At 43.1% G+C, this 18,517-nt stretch overlaps 1 protein-coding gene across 1 annotated transcript in view; it reads left to right on the forward strand.

The window, feature by feature from the left end:
* Nucleotides 1-16,296, forward strand: part of MAPKAPK2 (MAPK activated protein kinase 2) — a 99,624-nt gene extending 83,328 nt beyond the window's left edge. The window contains exons 2-10 of the mRNA XM_056845543.1: nt 3,228-3,367; nt 4,552-4,616; nt 6,179-6,258; nt 8,651-8,777; nt 12,036-12,111; nt 13,332-13,456; nt 14,384-14,469; nt 14,606-14,686; nt 15,772-16,296. Coding sequence (XP_056701521.1) covers nt 3,228-3,367; nt 4,552-4,616; nt 6,179-6,258; nt 8,651-8,777; nt 12,036-12,111; nt 13,332-13,456; nt 14,384-14,469; nt 14,606-14,686; nt 15,772-15,915 — 924 coding nt within the window. The 3' untranslated portion in view covers nt 15,916-16,296. The remainder of the gene's footprint in view (nt 1-3,227; nt 3,368-4,551; nt 4,617-6,178; nt 6,259-8,650; nt 8,778-12,035; nt 12,112-13,331; nt 13,457-14,383; nt 14,470-14,605; nt 14,687-15,771) is intronic.
* Nucleotides 16,297-18,517: the final 2,221 nt, after the last annotated feature.

The raw sequence follows: 18,517 nt of genomic DNA on the forward strand, positions 1-18,517 counted from the left end.
TGAATAGGCGATTCCAGAAAAAGCCGAATAGATATTTGGCTTTTTCGGGGTCGGCTATTCGCATTTGCTCAGATGCATGGCTCTGTGCTTTCTCCCACTTTTCTATCTTTTGACTGGTTTTGTTAGGGCCTCATAGTTGGGGCCCTTTTGGGGTAGGGGTTGTGTAATCAGAGCCAACTTGGTCTGAAAATTTTGATGTATTGGCACGTGATTGGTCAGTCGACTGTATTAATAAATTTGATGTGACAACTATTCAGTGGGTTGATCTGCAATTCTGCATCTCACATAAGGGTTATTTAAAAGACGGGGCCTACCCAGCCCTGTCCAGAGGGATATACCCTCCAACTAAAAAATGCCAGCTTCTACAGCTGCTGACCACCAGGCTTCTAAAGAAGACTCCTCACCCGCACGGATGAGCAATCTTCTACACAAGAGCTGCCTTGGTCATGACTTGGCTGACTCCGATATCACCCCCCCCCCGAAAACCTGCTCTCAAACTGAAGGTCAGCCCGAGTAGAGGCTTCGTTTTCCCACACTGTGACAATCTCATGAAATCAGATTTTTGATGACCATAATAAAGGCCTGTTCACAGGATGTAATTTGCCACCAAAATAAATGTTTTCTGTGCTTTGTTTTTCTTGCATTTAAGCCATTTTCCTCAGCTTGGAAGCTAATTTGCATGGGCATCATACTATGCCCCCCAGTTACGAAGGGAGCCCCCAGACTTTGAGGTGCCAGCCTGCCAATTGGCTCTTTCCGCCAGTCCTTGGCAATGCTGAACTTCTGAACCTGAAAACCGATGGACAGCTCGGCTTGCAAATGCTTAGAGGATGGGGTAACCCTTTTGCTGGCCCATTAAATAGGACCCCCTGTCGCAAAATTTACCAAACTTTGGTGACTGAACTTCGGTCTAAGGAGAGTCCCTTGCAGCCACGCTACAAAAATGGTGACTCTACCTCCAAAAATGCCCCCACAGGAGCTTCAAAAAAATCCCCATAGACTATAATGGACCCAATTTGTTTTGGTAAACCCGGAAATAAAGCCGAAATACCTCCTTTACTGGTATGGGTATTTGGCTTATTCTGGGTTTACTGAAGAAATCGGGCCCAATAAACATGAACCCGAAATTTAACTCTCTCTTTTTTTTTGCATGACCCTATAACCCACTCTTCACTGAGTGTCTGACAAAAGAAGGCTTCAGAGTTTAAGTGCGGAGTCCAAAATACCCAGTCTGTGGTTTAGCCTTCTGCTGCATGAAGCCAAACCAAGAGGGATCATTTTATATTCTGCTTTTTATTGCTCTATTGCTAGTACAAATGAAGCCATTTGCCAATTGCAATGCAACGTTTCTCTGCTTAGTGGTTTTAATTGCAAATTAACTGTAATATTAAATATGTTTCCTTGCTCTTTTCATTATACAAATATGAAGGTTCTGTTTTTCTAAATGTTTATATAATCAGTACTTCAGCAGATTTCCGGGGCTGCTTTTGGCATATTAATTTCCCAGATTATGTTTAATCTGGCAAAACAGCCATTTAACCTTTGGTAGTGTGCGTCTGGAGAGTTTGGTGCCAAAGCAGCTGGTATAATTGCACTAGTTCACCACAAGATGGCAATGTATACATTCATCTTTGATCATTTGACCAGATGTAACAGGTTCTGCAGAAGCAGTCTCCTGAGAAACTTTACTTTAGAGCTTGTTCAGGTTGCCCATTGATAAGAGTGGTTCAAACCCCTCTTTAAGTGTGAAACTCTCAGGGTAGCCTTGGACCACATTCTTCAACTTAATCTACTTCATGTTGTTGTATGGAAAAAATTAGGCTACGGTATCGTTCTGCAGCACTTAAGTAAGGTGTGAGGGATATGGTAGAATGTTAAAGTATGAATTACTGAATAGGCTCTAAGCAATAACAAAATTCCTTGTAATGCCCTTTATTAGGACCACTTAAATGACAGACAACAGTGTGGAACTTTCAGGTTCTCCAGAACTCTTTGTGCTGGATGTTAAAAATAAAAAATAAAGGGGTAGGTGGGTGAGCAGGTATCTCAAGACCTGGTCTTAAGACCTTTGTCTTGTCAGCATCCTCTGCAAAATGCTGGGCAGACCCAAAGATTTGAAAAGGTTCTGGTGCCAGGTTACACTGGGTCTTGTTTACAAACGTATGTTTGTAATATGATAAGTTGCATGTGAGAAATAGACAATGCAAATGAAACGCTACCAATCGAACCTTTGTATTATGCCATACACTTTACTTATCAGTGGAGGGAGCTTGCACACCCACCCACCTGAGACTCATCAAGTGCTGATTGATCACATGACATTACATGAACTGGCTCTTGGGAACATTGGCTTGATGTTATAAGAGTGGCCCAATAATGTACTCAGACGAAAGAGACCTATGTACAAATGCCTTCTGAGCTATGAATTCTCTTCTGCGTCTTGGACAATTTTTTATATGTTATATTTCCATTTCTTTGGAGACGTCCATCTGATAATTTGGGCTTTTGTGTGAAATTTTAAAAAATCTATTAAATGTTACAAAAATGTCTTTGAGACATTTTTAGTGTCTTTAAGAACATTTAAATGTCTTTAAGAACATAAGAAAGGCTTATTCTGGGTCCATCAAGCCCAGCGGTTTGTTCACACCTGGCCCAACCAGGTGCCTTTAGGAAGCCCACAAACAAGATGACTGCAGCAACATCCTGCCTGTGTTTCACAGCACCTAATATAATAGGCATGCTCCTCGAATACTGAGAATAGGTATGCATCGTGACTAGTACTCATTTTGACTAGTAGCCATGGATAGCCCTGTCCTCCATGAACATGTCCACTCCCCTCTTAAAGCCTTCCAAGTTGGCAGCCATCACCAATGATAGTTTTGGTTTCTCTTCAGAATTCTGTTTAAAGAAACAAATCAAGGTGTTCAAACTTTTACTTGTGGTACGACTCGTTTCACTTCTGGTTGGTATACTTAGTGATCTTTATGCAGTGGGCATCAGTTACTGCCGCGGCACCAGGGTTGAAATGTAGTTAACACACAGAGAATCCTGACACGCGTTCAGTGATCATTTTAAAGCTTTGTTCTTTTGAAGCAAACCATGATCTGCAGAACCTGGGGGGTGGGGGGAATGATAAATTGTAGGATATGAATTGTTAGTCAAAGGTAATATCAAGAAGGGTGCTATACAAATCCTTGGAAAACGTTCCTTTTCCTTCTGTTTTTCAGATGCTGCAAGACTGCCCAAAAGCTCGCAGAGAGGTGGAACTTCACTGGAGGGCATCTCAGTGTGCCCATATTGTGAAAATTATAGACGTCTATGAAAATCTTTACCAGGGTCGAAAATGTCTCCTGATAATCATGGAATGGTGAGTGTTAGTGATCCATGGGAATGTTGTATGCAGCAAAACATCTGGAGGATTGGTACACAAGTATGACATATATGTCAATATTATTTTATTAGTCTTTGCAAGAGATTAGAACAGAGCAGCCCTTTCCTTTTTTGGTGGCATTTCATTTCTTTTGGGCTCCTTCCACAGGAACTTAGAATCAAGCCATATAGATTTTTTCCCCTTTCTCTTAGTCTGTCTCCAGCTATAGCTTTTGCAGACCTTATGAATGTATTTTTTTCCTTGTCTGAGGAAGTCTCATTAAAATGAAGTTTGAAAACGTCCTGCTTTGTGGCAATCACATTATTGTGATGGAAGGAGACTCTGTGTGAATTATCACTCCCACAGTCATGATTAGGGTTGCCAACCTCCAGGTACTAGCTGGAGAGATCCTGCTATAACAACTGATCTCCAGCTGATAAAGATCAGTTCACCTGGAGAAAATGGCTGCCTTGGCAATTGGACTCTATGGCATTGAAGTCCCTCCCCTCCCCAAACCCTGGCCTCCTTAGGCTCCGCCCCAAAAACCTCCCGCTGGTGGTGAAGAGGGATCTGACAACCCTAGTCACGACTCAGGAAAATCTGAGCCCCCAGACATCTTAGAATTGAAGTAAGCAGGGCCTAGGGTGGCAAGAGGCATGGAGATGAGGTGTTGATAGCCTTGTGATTTCATGGGAGGGGGGGTTATCCTGTTCCTTCGATTGCCAGTGGTAGCACACATGCTTTGCATGTAGAAACCCCCACTGAGATTCAATCCCTGGCATTGTTAATTCTAGGCCTCAGGTTGCAGTGCTTGAAAGAATTTTGCCTGAGTCCCTAGAGTGCTGCTGACAGTAACCCTGTTCACAAGTTACACTGAACACACATTCAACCTGTGTACAATGTGCATTAGATTTTTTAATATGTGCATTGAATAATTTTCATATTACATTCAGTGCATCTATGGCTGGTCAAGTAATTGCAAGCACAAATGTTTCCAGATACTGGAAAACACAGCACAATATGAATCTTTGAGAGGAATATTGGTGTATTCTAAGTTGCAAAATCACCTTGAAAATAGAAAAGCCATGTGTTTGTAAGATCAGGAACCCAAAGACCAACTAAGAGTCTTAATCTGGGGAAGGGCCTTAGCTCCTATAACTGATGTTGTTTCTTACTTTCAGCTTGGATGGTGGGGAACTCTTCAGTCGAATTCAAGACAGAGGAGATCAAGCTTTCACAGAACGAGGTACAAAGGGGGGGAACCTAAAAGAGTTCTTGAAGGTTAACCACTAGTAACATGTCTAATGGTTCTAGCATGGTAGGCTAGAATCTTAAAAACTTTAGCCAAAAGTATTTAGTTTCTGAGGGCAGATATAAACAATTGTTCACTAATGCTTTGCAGGTTTGTGAGTGAACCACAATCTTCTGTGCTCCTCCCCCTCCTCTTTCAGGCTTTCCTCTCAGGTTTGGTTCAGATATAACACCAAACTATGATTTGGCACCCCCTGAAGGAACTTTAGGCATACTCTTGCCATCCCTCCCCCTCCTTTGTCTCCCTCATCCCTATGAGTTAACTATTTACTTTAGCTTTCACAGCAAGCCGTAGTTGTTGCGTCTGAACCAGCCAACTATGGTTTGGTTTGCTCAGCAAAACCAAGGTTGCAAACCACAAGCATGGCATTGTTTGTAGTCCTGAAGTGCAGGGCAAGCTCAAACCATAGTTTGCCAGTTTGGATGTAACACCAAACTATGGTTTGCAAGCATATCCAAAGTAACTAATTGGTTTGCATCACATGAGGAGAGGAGGGAAAGGGAGGAGGTATTACGTGAGTGAACCTGAAGCTTCTTCAAGGTTTGTTTAAATAGTACCGAACCGTGTTCAGAAGATCATCTGAACTGAATTATCAGAATATAGTGCTACAGTCAAAAATGGCAAGCTTCCCTCTGCAACCTGTAGTTTTATCATTTAGAAAATAGACCTCTGCAGGACCCCACGGCATAAATGCCACAGTCCTCCAGTGCCATCAGGTAGAAGTCCCTCAGTGCCATGTTTCAGAACCAGATGGTGAAGTAAGAGCAGAGCCATCAAAGTGCTCCCCTCATTCCCAGCCCAGCTAGCTGCTCCAGAAAGATACCATGGTTGATCATATCCAAAACTGATGAGAGACCCAGGAGAATCAGCTGAGTGCACGCCCACTGATACTCTCCAGACAAAGATCAGCAGTCAGCACGACAACAGTTGTTTCTGTGTACCTGAATCTGAATTGAAATAGTACAGTGTGCCCCATTTCCTGATGCCCTTCCACTTCGAATTTGGCTGCCCTTACCAGAACCTGGGTCAGGACTCAATGGTGAGTCATGACATTTTGTTGCTCAGCCTCCAGTTAAAGATCAGGCAGTAGGTGATGTGAAAGACCTCTACCAGATAACCCCAGAGAGCTGCTGCTAGTCTGAGTAGGCAGTACTGACAATGGTCTGATTTCAGTATAAGGCAGTTTCATGTGTGTTCAATACTAAAAATGAAAAGCAAAGTAAAAATTTATTCAGTGATAACTGAGGTGAGACACCTGTGTTTTATGTTGGGAAGGGGGAAAGTTGTGTTCAGTTGCTTCAGAAGTGAATCCTGACAAGCACAATAAATAGTTTAACAACTGCTGGGCTAAGCTGTTTAGATGTCCAACTTTAGGCAGCAGCTCTATGTTACCTCTGCTGCAAAACGTGACTGGTGATTTTGTGTCTTCCATCTGGTTGGGTGATGTTTGCTGCTTGTTTAGCTACTGAGAAAAATTATCTCTTTTCCTTTTCCAGAGGCTTCTGATATAATGAAAAGCATTGGAGAAGCCATCCAGTATTTACACTCAATCAACATTGCACACCGGGATGTTAAGGTACTTTTTGGTCTATAAACTTAGTCAGTGTTTGCATGTGGGGTGCTTTTGCAGGGGTGGGATTAGATGATTTCATTTCATTTCATCCACATGATGAATGAAGTTCACCTAAATCTAGCCCTGAACAGGAAGCAGATGATGAGCTCTTTTTTTGTATCTGCTGCATGGAATTCCGCAGCTCATAGGACATTTGGGAGGGCATTGATTCATAGGGTCTCCATGAGTTGGAAGCGACTTGACGGCACTTAACTCACACATGCTCAAACCTAGGAAACAGTTTCCAAACTCAATGGTGACTTCATCCAAGCCTTGTGAATTCAACATTGGCCAAAGCCAGAGGAGTAATTAAACACTGATACTTTATTTTGATGATTTATCTGCTCCTTTTTAAAGCAGCCTGGGATCCAGTTTTCATATGGAAATGTTTATGTATTCAGCTCCACCAGTATGGCTTCCTCAAGAGGCTCCCCCTCCCACTGATGAAAAAAGCAGCCAACACTAGACAGTGGTTAAGAATTCATTAGCCCCCTTGTCCTTCCCCACTTTTTGGGTCAAGAGAGGTCTCTTTTTGCTGCATTGAGGTACCTTAGCTGCCTTCAACAGCAATGCCTGTTGGGTGATTTTTGCAAATATACCCTAGCTGTTCTGGCAGTAGGTGTTTTTTCCAGTGCTGATTTTCCATTCCTGGTTATCATCCAGTTGAATAGGGAGGGCAACAGCAAGGCTTCCCCTGCCCCCCCCCCTCAGCAGGACTGTTCCACTCAGTACAAAGTACTAAGGATGTGGCTGTAGGGCAAAATCAAATTACATCATCTTAATTTATTAAAACAAGTTAACACCAGTTTGCAAGTTGGTAAATAACCAACTATTATTTACCAGCTTGTAAATTGGTGTTATCTTGTTCTAATAAATTATTAAGGTGATGTAATTTGTTTTTGCCCTATAGCCACATACTTTGTACTTTGTTAACACTTTTGGTGTGGTTTAGCTACTGTGTTTTTATCAATTCTAGGGGATAAATGGAGAATCGAATAATTTTTGAGAAACTATACCCTGATCATTTATTTGGGGTTAAAAATCCTACCATTCCTTTACCATCACTGTTTACATGACAAACAAAGCAAGAGTGGAGGCACAATCCTATTTAACAGCCAGCAAAAATCAATTACTGTATTTACTCAAAATGAAAATAACCCTGAATGTTAGATAGCCCCCTTAAGAATGTTATATACACACAAAAATATTATTGGACATAACTGTAACTTGTTCGTGAATGTAAGATGACCCCATCCTTTTTTTGATGGCACGGTGGTATGGAAAGTGCTGTCAAGTCACAGCCAACTTATGGTGACCCCATAAGGTTTTGAAGGCATAAGAGGTGGTTTGCCATTGCCTGCCTCTATGTCGTGACCCCGGACTTGGTGGTCTCCCATCCAAATACTAACCATGGCTGACTGTGTTTAGCTTCCAAGATCTTACCAGCTCAGGCTAGCCTGGGTCATCCAGGCCAGGGCTTTGATGGCATACCTGTGAAAAAAACCTAGTTTCGCATTTGAGTAAACACTGTACTCCAAAGAAATTCCATTGGGGTCACATGACAGGAACTCTGGAGTGATCCTGGGGCTACAATTTCACCTAAGCCTGGCCATGGGAATGAAACTATGCTGTTTTCCACAATCATGTAGATTCTTTGTTCAAAGATTTGTGGACAAAATATAGGCAAGTTAGGTGGCTCCATTTATTAGAATCTCTCCCCCCCCACCACCAATGTTTGGTCTAAGAATCCTTATTTACAGCACCTGTTGTGTGTTCTGTCACAGCGGAATAGATTCCCAAGTGGCAAAAGTACATTTTTAAAAAGGCAGCTTCCTTGTTTGAACAGGAGGAGGCTGCAAATATCTAATTGTTCTAATTATAGCCTCCCTCTGAGGAAACAAGATGGGCATGGTGATGTTTCTTCCTGCCCAACCTGCCATGTCATTCCACATCATCTGATTTAACACCATTCTGTATGTGGTCTTTTTTCTCTCCTAAATGAAGCTTCCTCAGTCACAAGCAAAAAAGTCCAGGATTGAAACTGTTGTGATTAATTGTGAAGCACATCTGTAATAATCATGGACATGTATGCATGATTCATGTAGTATCGCCAATACATTACTTAAAAGCTTAAAACAAAATCTTCAGAGGCTCTGCAGAGATACCAGGAGAAGTAAGCAGTGAATTGTTCTGTAGACTGAAGACTCAATTATCAATACCTAAATAAGATCAAATGACTCCCTATGATGGCATCTTTTTGAAACCTGTTGTGACTAGAGCATTCTGTTCTCTGTCTATAGTGTGGTGCAAAAGGCAGAACTCTCCTAACTTGGCTTTTGCTTATTGTGTCTTGCAGCCAGAAAACCTCCTATACACCTCAAAAAGGCCCAATACTGTACTAAAGCTCACAGACTTTGGCTTTGCTAAAGAAACCACCACGCATAACTCTCTAGCTACACCATGCTACACGCCATACTATGTGGGTAAGTTCACCATATGGAAAGCATCACCTTTTCCCACGATGTGAGGATAGTGAGCTTCAGACCTCATGTATACTGATCTCATGTGTATAATCGGAGTGGAGATGAATCAGGAATCAAAAATTTCACCCAAGCAGCTTCTATAATGTGTTGCAGATGGTGAATAGCTTAAACGAGATGGTCCAGGTTCTGGCACTGAAGCAAACACATACGCATGCTTCAATGCTGCTCTTTATGCATCCAGCTGGGAGAGATGGATTGCTTGTGCTGCCCTCATAATATCTGGAGAACAACAATGAATTGAGAGGGGAAATGAACCCTTTAAGCCAAGGTTCTTTTCACTTCCATAAAAGATCAAGTCAGTCAGAGCTGCTTCATCCCACCTATGAAGACTACATTAAAATCTTGATATAACTCTGTTGAAATACCTGAAAAAAGAACCTAGAAAGTCTTAACTAGGGCTTTTATTTTATTTATCATTTATTTGCAAACATTATACCCCTCCATTTCTGCCCTCATCAAGGCCACCAAGACAGCTCATGTTAAAAATGTACAGAAAAAAACCCACATCTTAAAAACCATTAAAACCAAACAGAAAACACATCATTAAAACAATTTTATTCGTTCATCTATTCATTGGAAGATGTATACCCTACTCTTCCTTAAAGCTCAGGCAGCCTGATAGTGGTGAAAAGTGCTGTCAACCTGCCCTACCCTTGTTCCTGCACCTGCATTTTCCTCCCCCTGCTACCAGGAAGACTCGTTAATTTTTTCCCCTCAACAATTGAATATTGTTATAGCTTTGTAACATTATACTAATAATCTCTGAATTCCCACCTTTCGTATAAAAAGCAAGTCTCTATCCCATTTTGTTGTGGAGATACAAGGGGAAAGGCTAGAGACTTACTTCACAATGAATGGGCTAGAGACTTACTTTTGCAATGTGAAAGCTAGGAATTCAGAGGAACTGAGATGCAGATTGTTATAACATCATAATGATATAACAATACTCAGTAGCTGATTTTCAAAAACCTGAAAAGTCCCTGGTGGCGGGAAGGGGTCTTAGTCACTAGTGGGTCCTGGGCAGGGAAACTGTAGGGAAGCCTGCCATGGGGAATCCCCATTGCCTCTGCACTATATCAGCAATTGCAGCAGCAACTGGAACACAAGCCTGTCCCTGTATGGAAAACACCTGTGTTACCAGCGTTTAACAAACACTCTTAAAGCAAACACCCTCTCAAAAAGAACAGCCTTACAAGCTTTTTGAAAGATAGGGAGAGGCTGGGATTTCTGGGCTACATCTAGAAGCCCATTCCAGAGAGCGGGAGCAGCAGTAGAAAATGGTCTTGAGTGAGCAATATGTGTTACTTGCAGCGAAGCCTTACTAGGAGGAATTAATGGGTCCAACAAAATTGGAACAAAAATCCATCTATTAGGGTGGCCTGAATCCTAATCAGGACAGTGATGGAATAATCCACTCATCACCAATCCAGACATTACTGAATCATTACACTATTTTTTTTTTTTCATTTCTTCTTCCCGGAAGCTTTCTTGCCATTTGCCTTAGCTGTAATTTTCACTGCCATCTCTCTAAGGCTACACATTGTTTTTCTTAGCTTTTTCTGTGGAAAAAAACTTAAGTTGAATTGTGTAGATGGAAAGAAATGCCCGTTACTTTCAGTATTTTAAACATCTTTGGAGATTTAGTTCTGACCTGTTTTTCAGTGAAAGATGAGACAACAAGCTGTACAACTGAATTTCAAAGGCCAAAGCTTTATGTGCATACCCTTTGGCATCCTTTGCTGGCAAATGTAGGAACATCCTATAGCTGAGTGTCAGGCAGCACAATCCCGGAGGATGGTGCAGCCCCGCCTCCTCCTGAGCAGTTTGCTGACCTGGCGCAGTAAGCCAAAAATGTAATATCCCCCAAACCCAAGGAGTTTCACAGGGCTGCCCCACCATTTTTGCAGGCATGACTTCGCGCTGGCAAAAGGGGGAGTTCCTGGGGTGAAAGGAATCAGAGAGCTGCCTAAAGTACTGCCCCCGGGAATGCCATTTTTGGGTGCTGGTGTGAGCCCTTGCACCAGAGAAATGCTGTGCAAGTGTCACTAATGCCGGTGCAGGGGTCATGCCAGCTCCTAAGGCCACTCGCTCTCCCCCCTCCTTCAGGATTGCTCTGTCAGTGGGGTGGGTATTCCTGGCAACTGAGAATGGGTAGCCAAGTGTCTGGTAAATGGTGTTCTAATTGAAGTGCTGGAGCAAGGGTACTGCAGACACACTGCCAAAGGAATAAGTTCCCCCAGGCAGCTTGTCCTCCTGCAATACACATTTCTGAAAATTGTATTCTTGTAAAGCAAGCAAGCAAAGGTACAGCCCCATTAATCTGCCAGGCAGCACTTCTTGCTGTTCCACTCCTGTGATTCCAGGAAGCCTTTTCTTGATAATTGTAATGTCTCGGTCCCCTGCTAACCTGAAACACATGCTCTTCTCCCATTGGTGCCTACAAAAAGTGAGCTCGGCATACTTGTCTCCAGCATACCACGTTTATCTGAGCTGTGGGCATGTATCCTTCCATTCCACTCAGCAAATTTTGGAGGTTTCCTCCAACTTGTGTGGCTCTTCCTCCAGCAGAAGAGCTATCTGTGTAAATCGGGGAAGGTTTCTTAGGCTGGAGGAAGGTATCAGACTTGGTTGAACATAGTAGGAGACATGCCATGATCTGCAATGGGACATTGGCAAGTTTGGTCTGTATCTGAGGAAAGTTTGAGATCTCTTTGGCCTCAGGAAGAGATTTAAAGGTGCTTAGTTCCTTCTTTTCCTTCAAGTCTCCAGTTGCCATTTCTAACAATGGGGAGGTAGAGAGTTCCTTCTTCCTTGGCCACCCCCCACCCCAAATCTGGCTCTTTATATGTGTTCCTCCAAGCCCATCCATTTCCTCGCTCTCTTTCCTCTATTGTGGACCTTACTTTTGACTTATGAGTAAGTTACTACTCCCATGAAGACCTTACGCTGGGTCAAGGGTTGTTGTAGAAAGGGATCTCTTGCTCTCATGGGCCATCCACTGGGAAGAACCGGCCACTGTAGCCACTTTCCCGATGACTCCATTTCCCCTTCATCTTACTCCTCCGTTGTCAGGCAACTCCTTTCTGCATCTGTGAGCCTTGTCAAGATGGAGGATGCTCCAAAGCTTAGTGGCGTCTCTTTGTCTTTTGAAAATGTAACCATGTTGAATCTTCGTGTCTTCCATTTCCCTCCTTCTAGCCCCAGAGGTGCTGGGACCAGAGAAATATGACAAGTCCTGTGATATGTGGTCTCTTGGTGTCATCATGTATATTTTGTAAGTAAGCTATTTCTGCTGTACAGGACTATTCTGTGCTGTCTGACATTGTGGGCAGGGTTGCAGAACATTCCAAAGTTAGGGATTCTGGGACTTCTGAGATTTCATTGAGCCATTATACAGGGGAAGTTTGACATTTCCGTCAAGAGTCAGCATTCCCCAATTCAGTTGAGGACTAGTCCCCATGAGCGCTGAGAAAAGACGTACTGCAGGGGTGGGGAATGTCAGGCCCAGGGGCCGTTTAAGGCCTACGAAATCATTTGGTCTGGCCCTTCATGGGTCCTGGCTCAGAAGGATATGAAACTGGTGATCTGCCCCCTCCTGTGGACAGGAATAGCCTCTGTTCAAGGTGGATGTGAGTTTGTTTTGCCGAGAAAAGGAACCTTTTCCACCCTTGCAGAAGAGTCATTAGCTATGGAGCTGCTAGGACCACCCAAGAAACTGTTAATCCTTTTCCACCTGGGCTATGTATTCCCTCTGTACTACAAGAGGGCTGGGGGTGGAAGTGGCGACAATGGAGGGGTTAAAGGGGGCAGGGCCAGAACGCGTGGGAGGGAGGGCGAGTTCTTAGCCAGTGTGTCCTCATGCCACCCCATTAGGCAGAGGTAGCAGGAGCCAGCTGTAGAATCTGGCCCCGACCATGCGGAGCAGCAGCAACTCCGGTGTGCGGCTGGACAGCTATGCCCAGCTGGTGCAACAGACTATCCTGTGCCACCAGGTGGGCGAGTGTGCCACTGGTTGGATGCTTGTCTGCTTGCCCACGCGGGGGTGGAGTCATCTGGGGTAACTGTCTGCTTGGGGCTTAGTCGGCTAATTTTTAAGATGGATAATTTTGTATGGCCCGCAAATGATGTTATAAATATCCAAATGGCCCTTGGCGGAAAAAAGATTCCCCACCCCTGACGTCCTGGATATATTGGAAAACTGGGGTAGATTTCCAAAATGTACACAAAGTGAATAGCAAGTGTGCTGAAACTGTTACAGGACATTTGCCATTCTCTTTGTGTATAAATGTAGTGTGTACAATCTGCTTTTTATGCGGGTTGAACTTGAAATGCATTTCTCAGGCTGGTGCCTGCTGAATAGGCCAGTTTATCTACTGGGATTTATATTACAAGCTGGAGAGTCTGAGTTGGTCAAGATGTTTGCATTGAATCATTTGGGCACCCAGCACTGACTTCCGTTCTTCATACCATTGTACTATTTCTGTTTTTGTTCAGACTGTGTGGGTATCCCCCTTTCTATTCAAACCACGGCCTGGCCATTTCTCCTGGCATGAAGAAACGAATCCGGATGGGTCAGTACGAATTTCCCAACCCAGAGTGGTCCGAAGTATCCGAAGAAGGTAAAAATGTTTATGAAGAGCAACCAACTATTCTGTACCCAGGTTGAAAATCTGAGTGTTGCCCCTTTCAGACAAAATGGTGATTGCACATATTGGGAGAATCTCACATAGTGTATCCCCTGTACATGTGATCACAACACTAAAAATGTAATGACTGAAAGAGGCTAATAAATAAATCAAGTCCCCCAAAAGGCCCTGAGTAGATGGTCCCTTAAGCCACTGATGTAGCCCTACCGGGGTATGCTCTGGGTAGCAACTATCCAATTTATCTTAGCTTTACATGTCTGGTGTGACTAGAATGACGATGGTATGTAGGCAGGCACTACTGCCAGTAATCAAGGCGCATTCATGCTTTAAGAAAGGCTTGAGAATGGCTTATGCTTTGATAACTGCCAATAACTTTCAGGCTCTGTAAGTTCATGTGTCAAATTATCAGATAGAAGCACCACCTGGAGAAAATAAGCTCGCAATTTTCAATCATTTGCATTGACAGGCAAATTGCATTCAGTGGGGTTTGTGTGTGTTGGTTTTGTTGCCATAATGTTTTGGGAACAGAGTTGTGATTTCCCCCCCTATTTTTGGGCTACCTCATGCATTATACCTCAGCAAACACATGCTTGCCACTGTATGAATGCAGTGGTCAATCCCAGCACCATGGTGTTTGTAACAGTGTGATAAATGTGGCTGACATCACGAACTTGCTACATGTATTACAGCTTTAAAGGATTATGTAACATATTTTGGAATTCCGTTGAAGACAGACAAGGTTATGTTCTGTTTAAGATAGATTGCAGCTCTTGTGTGAGTGATCTCCCTTTTGCTGGGCAAACATTCAGAGTTCTGGTGCTCTTGAAGAACGATGCTAGTTTTGTGATGAGATACAAGTCATAGAATTGTAAACCCTCATGTTTATATTCCTACCTTTAGTCAAACAGCTGATCCGGAATTTGCTGAAAACAGATCCAACGCAGCGCATGACAATAACAGAGTTTATGAATCATCCCTGGATCATGGTAAGAACTCATTTTTCTGGAAGAAAAAAAGGAGCACACTAAAATTGTTTCCAGTCTAAGCTTGGAAGCATGAGAGTAGGCGGTCTATAGTACCCCTGACATAGTGGTTTATTCCCAATTTGTTGTCTCTCTACAGCAATCAATGCAGGTGCCCCAGACGCCACTGCATACTAGTAGAGTTCTGAAAGAAGAGAAGGACCTATGGGAAGATGTCAAAGTAAGTTATTATCCTGTTTCGTATTTGTAGCCTATAGACAGTGCTGAAAGTCACCCACTGTGGTCATGGCCAAAAGTCACTGAAAGCTTAGCTCTCTCACCAGGCCTAACCTAGTGGTAAGGGGTTCTGTTTATTGGAAAGTTGCAAAGAAGAGTAGGGACTGTTTCACTAGTTGACAATAATCCTTGAGATCAGAATAGTTGAAAATAACAAGACACCTGCTTTGTATCTAGGTCCCCTCTCTGCTGGTTGTGGACACGCTAGAACAGGGGTCCCCAGTGCGCCATAGTGCCCGCTGACACCTTTTCTGGCGCCCCCAAGTGTTTTGAGGAAGTGGGTGGGGCCAGGTTGGGCTTTTGCCCAGCAAGGCTTCTGACTGATTGTTGGGATTTGATTGGCTGTGCAGATTTTTCTTTAAAGTTGCTTTGGCAGCAGCTGCCACCACAGCACAAGGATCTACGTTGGCTGGTTCTGCCTCCTGCAGCAACCATTTTGGGGCACCCATTTGGTTGCTGCACCCACCCTGCCCTGCAAGGATTCCAAATGTGCCGCCAAGCTCAAAAAGGTTGGGGACCCCTGCACTACAACGACCCTTTTCTTTGTGAGCATCAACCACTGCTGGGAGATCTGCTAATTTCTGTACTTCTATATATTGTTTGTCTAGATATCAGAACTGGAGTGACTTTTACCATATTGTCATAATGCTCCTTAAAATTGGTGGGTTGATGGATTCTCACTGGATTTTTTATAGGACCTTCAGCAGGAGTTTGCTGGGGTTTCATCTCTGTCTCATAGCACAAGCATGGGTGAGGGATGGATGCACTTCACTGGGGGTCTTGGAATCCAGAAGGGTTCAGCCCAGCAGGGCTTTGCTATGATATGGTCTATTTACTTCATTTCAGAAAGAAAGTAGATTATTGGGTGTATGCTTCATGCAACAGCATGGGATGGGAATGTGCGTGTGCATGTGTGTGTGCCTGTGTGTGTGGAGACAGTGGTACAAGTTTGCACCAGGTGCAGAGAAGTGATGCTTTACCTTGCTCCCGTGTCTCTAATTTGACGTTTCCTCTTTTGATCATTTCCAGGAGGAGATGACCAGTGCCTTGGCCACCATGAGAGTAGATTATGAACAAATCAAGATTAAGAAAATCGAAGACTCGTCTAACCCGTTGCTCATGAAGAGGCGGAAGAAAGCAAACCCCCCTGAGCCGAATGCTCTTTCCCCCTGAGGGCTCAGGGGAGCCAAGCCTGGTGGTTGTGAAAGCAATAACTATATCTATATATATTTTTAAATGAATCAAAGATGACTGTCAAACGCATGGAATTCAGACCTTTGTACCAGACTAGTTATTTTTTTAGCTGCCGCTTGTGGTTCTGACCTTTCTGGGGCCAGGCAGGAGACAGCTGCTCTCTGTACAATACACACTCCCCTCCCCCTTGGTCCTGTAGGGAAATATTTTTGGTAAACTCTGCCCTGTTTTCCTTTCAGAGACACGGAAATTCCTGTGGTCAGCATTTTAAGGGTTAATAATAATAATATATTTTTAAAACTACTGTAGAACTGAAATCCAGACAGTAAGAGTCCTGTGCTAGGTTTTAGAGGTAAAGGCTTTCAGGTTTTTTTCTGAGAAGAGCCAGGGCTACTGAAGAAATACCGTGTGATGCTGTTGTATTAATTTAATATCCGAAATTCCTCCTTTGAAGATTGCTGTTTGGTCCATTTCAAGGGTTTAGGAAGCAATTGATCTTATGCCCAAAGTGCAAGATGTCTCCTTTAAACTGGAAGCCTTCTCTCTAATTTTGTGTACACAGGATTACTTTTCTCTTACTTGTGAGTTGTGGATTACATGTAATAATATGGTAGGATGTATATTGAGTGTAAGTACAGGCGCAGGAAGGCTCTGCTTTTGGATTTTACCCTGAATGTTTGAGGGGTAGTGGGAGGGCCTCTGATGCACCCCAAATTCAGTTTATGATCTCAGGGTATTTGAAGGTGGGGGAGAAGAGAAGATGTCTGTTGAATGAAGATGTTGATGATTGATCTCTTTCATTAGCTGACCCAGCCTTCCTGGAGAAATGCACCAGAACATGTCTCGTTGTCCTTCACCATCTCATTCAGTGTTCATGCTGATGTCCTTGTTGGAGCTCAAAAGTTCTCATGCGATAAGATTGCAGGCTCACATCTCCTCACAGATGAGCATTGTGTTGTGACTGTTGCCGTTGTTTTCCTGTGTAGCTGAGCATGGCAGTCCTTATCTACAGCAACACCTGGAAACTGTTACTCTTTGGAGCATGTAGCAAACCTGAGATATGCATCCTACTGGAACTCAGCTTGGACATGGCATGGGGCAAAATCTGCCACCTGCCCATTCGAAGGTAGAAAATATGGTGAGAAATGGAAGCACCATAAGAATGGGGCTTTGTTGGGTGAGTTCCTTTGTGCCTTTGGATGTTATTTGGCCAAATGGCACAACTGGTTGTGGTACTGCCTAGAAAATCAAATAGCCTCAGCTGTGTTTGGACGAGGCAGAATGGTTCTCTGTGGCCTGCAGACTTCAGCTGGGATTCTCATCATCTTCTTCGGCGTATTTGCCTTAAGTTGAGCTCTCTTGAGTACAAATTTCATATCTTACTCTGCGTTACAGAAGAAAAGGGTAAAGTGGCCCTTCACTGAAAATTTGCCCCATTCTGGTGGTCAGTCCATTTTTCTGTTCCTTTCTGTATATCTTTCGTCCATGAATGAATATCTTTTGCCATATTTGTTTCACAAGGTTTTAATCTTTTAAACACTTTTTTAAAAAAAAGAAAGGTAGCTTTTAGGTGACTTTTTAGACACTGTATGGAAATTTAATTTGTTCAAGGAAAAGGTTTTTTTTTTTTTTTGGTGTCTCTTTGTTGAAACAAATTCTCTGGTCTGCTTTTCCTTGTTTTGGATTAAAGACACCTACTACATCGAACCTTGTTTTTGTGTGATCCATTGCAAATAAATCCTACTTCTTTGGTTATAGGTTATTGCTGTCAGTCGTTCAGTAGAGTGGTCTTGGTTGTGCGAGGCGCTGGCTGAGTCAATATAGGCAGTGTCATGTGGTCCAGCTTTTATGACTCTAGAACTGTTGATTTTTCAAATGAGTGCATCTGTAATGAAATTTGCAACCCAATGTAAGCAGGGAATCTTTAGGCATCACACATAATCCAACAATGAATTTTTGTAATATTATCTTTTATTTCGATGTGGTAACTGTGGACAGTGCTGAGCAATTCACATTTATATGTTAAGTGGCTGTTGATTGATGTAGGAATGGAGGAGGAGTCACAGTTTGGGAAGAAACATACACTTATTAATTTGTTAAATTTACCCCTTACCATTTCCATCTCACCTTTTACACAAGCATTTTTTCCCTGTGATCTTCCTTTGAAAACCTGAGCTGCAGAGGATCTTGAACTGGTGAGCTGAGGGATGTTGGGCTGGGAATTAGTCTGTGCTGCCATGTATCTCGGGCCATTGTTGGGAGATTTGCTCTTGCTGGCTAAAGATACATTTTATTTATTTATGTTTTCCCCCTGACAATGGACCAAAGGCAGCTTACAAAAAATAAAATTAATAACACATTTTGCCCTGTATTAATGTTCAGTTGTTAACTTGTACCAAGGTAGTTGTGTGAACCCAACTCTGCTTCTGACATACCACATTTAACTCCAATACAGAGTGCTAAAGTGAAATGCCAAGTGGCGAAGCATGGACAAGGTAGCAGCTACACTCAATAAGCAAAATGTGGACTGAGGTTCGTTCCAGCCAGGATGGGCAGATGTTTCTCAATGGCTTTATTACTC

This window comes from Euleptes europaea, chromosome 2 (assembly GCF_029931775.1).
Source record: "Euleptes europaea isolate rEulEur1 chromosome 2, rEulEur1.hap1, whole genome shotgun sequence".
Lineage (NCBI taxonomy): Eukaryota > Metazoa > Chordata > Lepidosauria > Squamata > Sphaerodactylidae > Euleptes > Euleptes europaea.